Source organism: Hibiscus syriacus, unplaced genomic scaffold, assembly GCF_006381635.1.
Source record: "Hibiscus syriacus cultivar Baekdansim isolate YM2019G1 unplaced genomic scaffold, ASM638163v2 tig00110186_pilon, whole genome shotgun sequence".
In the NCBI taxonomy this organism is placed as follows: domain Eukaryota; kingdom Viridiplantae; phylum Streptophyta; class Magnoliopsida; order Malvales; family Malvaceae; genus Hibiscus; species Hibiscus syriacus.
Window position 1 is genome coordinate 549,791 of NW_024062617.1, and position 10,023 is coordinate 559,813.

General features: G+C 32.6%; 1 protein-coding gene across 1 annotated transcript; it reads left to right on the top strand.

Annotated features, from left to right (window-relative positions):
* The first annotated feature begins 6,956 nt into the window (after positions 1 to 6,956).
* On the top strand, positions 6,957 to 8,707 carry LOC120217169 (ras-related protein RABA1f-like). Its single transcript, XM_039214373.1, has 2 exons — positions 6,957 to 7,426; positions 8,119 to 8,707. Exons 1-2 carry the CDS (start codon positions 7,206 to 7,208, stop codon positions 8,549 to 8,551), a joined length of 654 nt encoding a protein of 217 aa, XP_039070304.1. The 5' UTR covers positions 6,957 to 7,205; the 3' UTR covers positions 8,552 to 8,707.
* Positions 8,708 to 10,023: the final 1,316 nt, after the last annotated feature.

The window sequence follows — 10,023 nt, forward strand, 5'->3', positions numbered from 1 at the left end:
TAGAGGTCCCGAGTCCAAGCAACTATGTTTACATGGTGTGCACGCATTGTCAATGGGCTAAGAAAATATCTGAACAAATATTATCTTGTAATTAGGCCTGTAAACGAAGAACAAACACGAACGAAAGTATATTCATGTTCTTTCATTTAACTTTAACGAAAAAATGAAAGAACGCGAATAAACATAAACAAACAAACATAAAATGTAACGTTATGTTAAACCAAGCAAAAATTATTAAAATAATATAGATGAAAATATATGTATATATATATATAAATTAAACAAATGAACATAAAGGAATGAATTATCGTATGTAAACGCACATAAACAAATGGATTACTGGACATTTCACGAACGTAAACGAACGAACGAGTCCTTTGTTCGTGTTCTTTCGTTTAATTAAACGAACAAAAAATCTTGTTCATGTTCGTTCATTTAATACATAAACGAACATAAATGAACTTTTCACCGAACAGTTCGTTGAACGTTTGGTTCGTTTACAGCCCTACTTGTAATCATCCCAAATTATTAAAAAAACATTTCGAAGGACCATTCTATAACCAGTTTACAAGGTTACAGGCTAAAAAAATATTTTGACATAATTCATTAACCTTTAATATAATTTAATTAAAAATTAAAAGTGTGCTCGCCAAAGATTGGATATAGATAGAAGTTGACAAATTGATTGTTAGAAGTTAAAGGTTGCTTAAATTGGAATCTAATCTATAGTTTAGTTTAATTATTGCAGTCAAGTTAGTCCTTTAAAATTGGATCAAGTATATAAAATGTACGTATAGACTTTCAAGCAAGTTTCGATACCTCTAGATGTTATGGAACACAAGTTTCAAATTTCGATTTTTTTTAAAAAAAATTAATTTTTTTTAGAAATTAAATCGATCGGTGTTCAATTTAATCTCAATTTATTTTAAAATTTACAGTTTTGATTAAACATATGTTTCATCGTTTTATTATTTATGATCCATATTTTGAGCAGCCTTCTAAAAATTTGGTTGAAATGTACAATTTAATTCTTGAAATTTTAAATTTTATAAATTAGTGATCTTTCTAAAATCTGACTAATATGATTCTTTTAGGATGTTGGATTTCTAAATCAAATAAGAGGTGTTGCAGTAACCAAATTCAACTTACATAATTGTTTAGTTGGTAGCTTAAACATCCAGGAAATTGACTGGCGTTCCATTTTCTCAAGACCACTTCTGGAGAGGGAATACTCAGTGTTGAATAAGCTAAAAGCACTCATATTTTCGAATTTTATTCTGCCAGAACTGCCAGATAGGATTATCTGGGTCCATGATGCCACAGGCAGGTTTTCGGTAAGCAAATTATCTGAACTTCTTATTGAGATTGATGTTGGAGATAATCAGTTCGATTTTGATAAAATTTGGGAAGTTCCTCCCAAAGTAAGAAATTTCTTATGGATGTTAAAAATAGACAGGGTCCCAACTAAAGAGTTTTTGAGGAATAGAGGAATTGATCTGGGTGACTCATCTCATGATCGTCCATGGTGTGAACAGAACTTGGAAAACTCGTACCATTTGTTTTTAGGTTGTTCTGTCATTAGCAAATTTTGGCAAAGCCTATTTAGGTGGTGGGATATCCCTTGGCAGCATAGTATTTCATTTGATGACTTCCTTTACGTCTTTTTCGAAGTAGCATGGTCTGGAACTATAAAATCAGCTTGGTTAATCTCAATTGCAGCAGCACTCTGGAGCCTTTGGCTTGCTCGTAATGAAAAAGCTTTTAAAGCCAAAACTATCCACCAGAATGACTTGTTTTTTTACACAATGATGCGTGCTTTTATTTGGATAAAAGGAACAAATGAAAAGTCTCTGATTAGTGAAGAGAATTGGTGGACAAATCCGAGGCCTTGCTTAATTTCTCATGGTGGTAAGCATGTAACCCCACAAACCGATAAGGGTAACCAGATCCGATCCGGGATGTCACATTTGGGCCACCGGAGCAACCCACTGTAAAAATAGCGGAAAATTTAAAACTTTTATCGAAACGTGTAACTTATAAAATCAGTTGTCACTATTTAAAAATAAAACAAATTTTCAGACTCGTATATAAATCAAAATACAATTACATGACCCCTAATCACATGTACCATACTCTGCAACAACGCCGGAAGAACTCCCTTACTGAAGTCGATAGATGCACTGAAACAATTCTTTTAACTTGAAAATGTGAGTAATAGAGTGAGCTTTGGAAAGCTCAGTAATACAGAACTACCAGGTGATGCCGATGAACATGCAGATACATATAAATATATATTTCCTTATTGTTTTCGAACATTTACAAATTTTTATGCTGAGCAGAGATCCTACCAATATTTCAGGTGGTAACGGACAATGAGCTTTCAGTTCAGAGAAATATTTCAGATGACTGAGTTCAGGAGATCAGAATAGGTTATCTAGTGTGTTCCCAAAAATCATGTAACTTTTCAGATCTTTTTAAAACATATATATATATATATATATATATACCCCCATCCGTCAAGTCCAAAATGTGTAGGTTCCCTAGAACCATACACCCACCGTCAAGTCCAGTAGGCCCTGAGCATACAGCCGAGGAGCCTCCAGGTATACTTCCTCCAACATTACCCCCCAAGTAAAACATGTTCCGTCCGTAACGGATATATAAAAAATCATAACATAATCCATGTCAAGTATCAGATCAAAATCCAAGTCAAGTATCAGATCAAAATCCAGGTCAAGTATCAGATCAAAATCCAGGTCAAGTATTCGATCAGAATCCATGTCAAGTATCCGATCAGAATCCAGGTCAGGTATTATAATAGAAATCAAATCGGAAATCAGGTAAAATATCCAGGTGATTAGGGAACACACCAAAATTTACAGAAATTATTCAGAGGTACTGGATATTCTTAACAGGTAGAGAAACATGAATCTTCAGTATACCGATAAGATATCGAAATTTAGAATCATCATAGGAAAAGTTCAATAACCAACGAAATCATCAGTTATTCAGAATATGACTTGAGCTGATAAGGAAGAAATGAAGATTCAGGGCATTTATAATCTATGTCGATTGATCGCATTATCGAACAACTCTTAGATGAATAGTTCCCAGAACTAATACTTATCAACTGGTCATTTCGTGTCCTTCTAGGGCATTTACACTTTAATACCAAAACTTCTTATCCATAGATCATCTTCGGAATCATCACTGAATAAATCTTCCAATGTCTTTATTTTATTTTTACGCTTCCACTATATCATAAAATACTGACGTGTTTGATTTGTAGTTCATGATCCAGAAGAACAGTACATCGTGTATGTTTATTAACGTTTCAAGACTCATCCAAATCACTTATTAAAATCTTAGTCATTGAGGTTACTTTTTTCACTTAGTAGTCAAATCCATTCCAGTTACTTCAGAGTTTTCCAGATTAATTTAGACGTCTCTAAATTTCGGATACATATTGTACTTCTGTTCAGTTCGGTCTTCGTGGTTGATTTGTCGAACAAATATCCAATTCTTAGTGCTTAACGCGATCTAGAGTTGAGCTGAGCTGAATACTTTCAAAATTATCATCGAGCCAAACTTGAGAAGACAAACACACATTCAAGTAATATTTATGTTGTTCAGGTACTGACATATCATTAAGGTTGATCGACTCACTTAAGTTGTGTTCCATAACTTTTAAAGGTAGTACAACACCTATGCTTATTTGGATTCCTTAATTAATCCCAAACATTTACTTAATATAGGCCATAAGGTTATTTTGGTAATTTTAGTGTTCAATTTTATTTCATTCATTTTAGAGCTCGAGGATATCCAATCATTCCTGAGCTTGGTGATATTCTTGGGTCATTTTCATTACAGGGGTATTTTGGTCATTTTACATATCTACGATATTTCAATCTTTTCCTTCCATCCGGTCTTATTATTTAATTCAATCTTATCATTTACTTCAGTCCTTTCGAACAATTCTGACAGTAGAATACCCCCCGATAAACTATTCTTTAGATATTTACTCATTACTCGAATATTTTCGGGTCAAGTGCCTTCTCAGATTTTACAAACGGAATATCATGAATTTTTCTGTACAAAGACATGATCTTAACAATTAAATTCGTACTTAATCGAGTTAAGTACAAATCCTTAAAGTAATTTCTCATTCAGGGTCAACTCAGACTATTTTATCTCTCAAGGGCATTTTCGTAATTTCTTAACCAGATAATTTCGATATTAGCTCTTAACGAAAATAATATAATTTAGAGATCCTATGATTAATTGCTTTCTTGAACACTCTCTGATCTTGAAACGGTTATCTTAACAGACTTCTAGTATCATTCACAAACTCCCCTAGGATTAAAACCGTTTATCCATAATTTCCAAATAAAACTAACATTTCTTATGCACATCAATATTTTTATCAGATCAATATGTCTGTAAAATCCTCTTATCTAACTTCCATATTCAAATCTTGTCTTTTTATAACATAAGGATATTTTCGTAATTTTACCCTACCGGAGTATTCTTATAATTTCTCATCCAAGTACCTTTAACATTTAACATTTGATGAAATAAATTATAAGTTACAGATACAGGGATGATTTCTTTATCACTAATCACAAACTTGTAATTTAATCTAACAATTCCTCAATATCTTATATATTAGTCATTCGATCCGTAATCAGTTACAGAATTTCTACCACATCATATCGAGTGTATAAATTATTCAACTCCACCAAAGTGACCAACATTATCTTGTTCATGCATTTATCAATATAAACATGTTCCATAAAGCATAAAGAGGTAGTAAAGTATTACCTCGATTTTTGTGTAATACTGATCGACCAATAAATTCCATTTGAACCCGCTCGATATTGAATTCAACTTCCAATAATTCCTCAGATACATATCAACATAAATTATATCAGAAACGGAGCTTAATTGCGATAAACAGATCGAATCGGGTGATAAATAGTGAAAAATAGCTTATCGGGTTCGAATTTGGCGAAACGAACTTCGGATTCGGATTTAGGACGTCGAGAGCATAAAATAAATTTGGAATTTTCGGTCAAAATCAAAGTCAACGGGTTTGACCGGTAATTTCGAGGCTTTCGGGTTGAATTTCAAATAAACGGACTGCGGAATCGGATTTGGAACGTCGAAAAATGTCAGGATAGGTATACTCGGTCAAAGTCAAAGGTCGTTTAATGCCCGGTCAAAGCTAGTCAAAGTTTTGGTCAACAGTGGTCAACGCCGGTCAACGGGTCGGGTCGGGTAAACGGGTCTGGTTATGACCAGTCAAACCGGTCAAAATAGGAGCAAAACCGGTCAAACCGGTCATTTTTTCTTCCCCACGCGCAGTGGCGGCGCGTGAACAGTGATAAATTCCTGGAAAAATTCCTAAATTATAAGCGATTTCGAGATACTTACAAAGCTCGGTTCACAATTTTGAACGGCGGAGAGCTCGATTTCAACGAATCAGAAACTTTGACCGCTTCACCTCCTCACGCGCCACAATCAACGGAGACCAAGGATGACACCGGCAGACTCGGAACGGAACAAGGAACACGATGGTGGGGGAGGTGTCGTAAACGGATGACCCGATCGTCGTGAATCGATGAAAAACCAACTAAAATCGAATTATTACCGACGATACTTCCGACTGAAATTAACGACGAACGGTGACGATTCACGACGAAAGGTTTGAGGGGTTTTGTTCATTGGTTGACAACGAACACGATGGTGGTTTCAGCTCATCGATCGGAGGTCGGACGACGAGTAGATCGGAGTTGAAAGTTGGGTAAAAATAAATTCTGCACCACGGGAGAGGGGTTATAAATTCTCTCATTAAGGAAAATGGCTAAATTATGGGTTTAGCCACTGAATTTCATATACTTCTTAAATCATTATGTAAACTTTAAAATTTTACAATTTAATCTCCACTTTCTTCCAAAAATACAAATTAAATTCACCACTTTATAATTTCTTAAATTTAGCCCTTAAATTAGGGTGTTACAAAGCAACCTTCTAATTCTTGCTGTCCTCCGGAAGGTGTTGTAAAATTTAATGTCGATGGAGCGTTTAAAAAAGGGGTAGCAGGATGTGGTGGTGTATTAAGGAATTGTGCAGGTGACGTTAGAGCTCTTTTTACAGGTCCAGTTCCTAATCCAAGCGCGGAGTTTGCAGAATTATATGCGATTGTAAATGCTTTGCTAGTATTTAAGGAAGCAGGCTGGATTGAAAAAACGTCTTTAATTGTTGAATCAGACTGTCAAGTGGTGTTGAACTGGATCGACCAACCCCTCTTGAGACCTTGGAAATGGTGGCATACTTTGGAAGAGGTCGATAGATTATCTAAAGAAATTTCATGGGTGAAATTCAGTTATGTTTCCAGAATTCACAAAGGTATGGTCGATCACCTCGCAAAGGAAGAAATGAACAGGGCTAAGCTCTTCAAAGCGTCGTGTTAAGCACTGGTTGTCCTGCGTTTTCTTAATTTATCTCTTTCTTTTATGGGTGCTGATGTATGGGTGTTTCATTTGAGGTGTTCCTGAAGTTACTGCTATTTTTAGCAGAGTTGTGAATTGTTCTTGGGGCGAGCTGGGTGGATAATTGTAAACATGTGTTGGCTGTTGGAAGTCTATATTTTGTACTTATGTGTAGTGCTCTTTTCCTTACTATAGGATTAGGGAGACAAGTTTCGCTATTAATAAAATAGTAAGTTGAGAAAAAAAAACATAATTGTTTAGTAAACTTAAATTTAAATTTGCAACGATGAATAATGTATAGTATGTATGAACCCAAATTAAATATTAACTAAATTTCATATTGACAAAAGTATTTGTACTACTAATTATAATCATCCAAATTTATAATTTACTATATCACAATACACAGAAACCATTCAATAAATTAGAGGGTTAGATCAAAGTAATTGTTGCCCACACAAAGTTGTTTCCAAAATCTCGTGAAAGAGGTTAGTTTTGGTTAATCATAGCCATTTGCTAAACGTTTTACCTATTTTTGTTTCTTCTTCACCCCAAACACCCCAAACCAAGAATCAAAATCAACCAACGGAAAGGATAAGAAAATGATAACCATAACAATTAAGATACCCAAACAACATTGGGTTTCTTTTTTGTTCTTCGAATTTTGAAAATTTTGTTGACGCCAGTCGAGAAAAATAACGTAAAACAAGAGAAATGGGAGCTTATAGGGCCGATGACGATTATGATTACTTGTTTAAGGTCGTCTTGATCGGTGATTCCGGCGTTGGGAAATCCAACCTTTTGTCTAGATTCACGAAGAACGAGTTCAGCGCCGAATCGAAGTCCACTATCGGCGTTGAGTTTGCAACTCGTAGCATTCATGTGGATGATAAGGTCGTTAAAGCTCAGATTTGGGACACTGCTGGGCAAGAAAGGTAAATCATTTTGTTTGCTGTTTTGATCTGGGTTTTATGGTAAGGGATTCATTCTTGAATGTGTAGATTTTGATTTCGCGTCATCGTTTGCTTGAAATTTTATTTTTCTTCAATCGTATATGTATTTAAAAAAAATAAATCTTTTCATTATTTTTGAATAACATGAATATCATTATTTATATATAAAATATAAAAACGTAAAACGTTGTAAGGAAAATAATATTATTATAAATTAATTTAGTAAGTTTTATATAATTAATTTTACGATATATTTAACTAAAGTTTATGTGTATTTTATTATGCATCTTTTGTCATATGATTGACAATTGATATGTGTTAACTCGTATTTATTAAATTTTTGAATTGAATAGTTTCATGAATTAATTGTATCACACGTCCCTATCCTAAATTAAGATCTTTATTCGACTATGTAATTAGAGCCACTTGAAAATATATCACTTTAATAGTATCAACTATCAATATTATTAATTTGAACATACTTCATTAACATTTTAAAACTAGAGGGGTCAAATTTCATTAAATTAAAGTAGAGATATTAAATCTCAAATTTCAGCATAATAGAAGGGTTAAAGTCATAATTATATGTCATTTTTCTACTGAATTTGTTGCAAGAACATCAAACTTTCAAAATATTGTTCTAACATCCCTATGCTTCCCCTATTTTGCCAAAGATATCGTGCAATTACCAGTGCATATTATCGAGGTGCGGTCGGAGCTCTACTAGTTTACGATGTTACTCGTCGCGTTACATTCGAGAATGTACAAAGGTGGCTCAAGGAACTCCGGGACCACACCGATCCCAACATCGTAATTATGTTGGTCGGGAACAAGGCCGACCTACGTCATTTGCGTGCTGTTGATGTCGATGATGCCAAAGCTTTTGCAGAAAGAGAGAACACCTTCTTCATGGAAACATCTGCACTCGAGGCTCTGAATGTCGAGAACGCTTTCACCGAAGTGTTGGCTCAAATCTATCGTGTTGTGAGCAGGAAAGCTCTTGATATTGGAGATGATCCAGCAGCTTTACCTAAAGGTCGAACGATCAATGTCGGATCTAAAGACGATGTATCGGCAGTGAAAGGAGCCGGATGTTGCTCGTCTTGATTACAGAGATGGGTCATCTTTTGAAATTCTTTGATGCCCTTGAAAGCACACACAAATGAACATCAACATGTATTTAGCCGATTGAAATTGTGGTTTGGATTAGGCTAAAACACACATTCTTTTATGATTTTCAGTTTGAAAACACTAATACTTATTCAAAAAATTGAAATAAAAAGGAAATTAAGGGTGTGTATTCGGTCGGTTCGGTTAAAAGTCGAACTTAACCGATCAACCCTATACTTTATCATACTTCTTTGACCTTTTTTCCTCTGTTTGCTGCTAAGTACGTGAAACAAAATATAAATATAAATTGTTTTACGTTTTGATTTAAATTTTATTTATCGTACATTATAAATATACTTTAAAAATAAAGTAGTTTTGTCAATTGTATATATTTTCGCTAAATTATATAATAAGACATATGAGAAAATAAGGTAGTTTTGTCAATTTAAACTTTAAAAATTATTTATTTATAAGTTGTTTGATTGATTTATAAACTAATTATACTAGTTTTGAGACACGTTTCGTTATATTCTTTTAGATAATTTATCTTTTAATAAAAATATATATTCTTTAATTTTTTTAAATTAATTAAATTTATTTAAAATAAGTATATCATAAAAGTAATTTAAGTATTTTTAATGTAGATACTTAATATTTCGTAATAAAAGTTATTTAGAACTATAAATTAAATTAAATTAAATTAATTAAAATTAAGTGAATTTTTTCATCAATTATATAGTGGCACATGTAAATATACATTTGAATGATTAAATTTTTTAATTTGATTAGAAATTAGGATTAAATTAATAAAATATTTAAATAATAAATATTGAAAGAATAATTATACAAATTTATTTAATTGTTAAAACCCTATAATTTATTGAACATCTGAATAATTTACCCATACTTTTACAATACTGTTTAATGCACTTTAAAAAATTATAATTTTTTAATTTTTAACTGAGTTGATACATTATTTAATCCAATATAATTTTATTCAACTTTTTTCAGATTTTTGCAAGAACTAAGTGGTCTATGTGGTAAAAGAATTATTGTTATTATATGAGGACCTGAGTTTGAGAACCATAGATGCCAGAGATTTGAGCGTTCTTTGAATAGATATTGCATTGTAATTACCCAAGATTAATAAAAAAATATTAAACTTTGGAAAATTACTATTTTATATTTCAAATATTATGATTTAGTTTAAAATTGAATTCCAACCTCCTTTTTCTCTTAAACACTAGTATCTTGATTCATTCGAGTCGTATCATTATTTCTTAATATAATAATAGATTCAATAATTATTAATAATAATTATTATTGATCAAAATCTGATATTGAAACTTTTTTAGGGTTATAGTTGTATATGCTCGAATTTGATGGTCTTGAGTCGTTATATGATAGAATTTTAAAAAAATAAAATTGAGATGGATTTTACGGAAGAAGTAGTTGACTTTTGTTAGTTC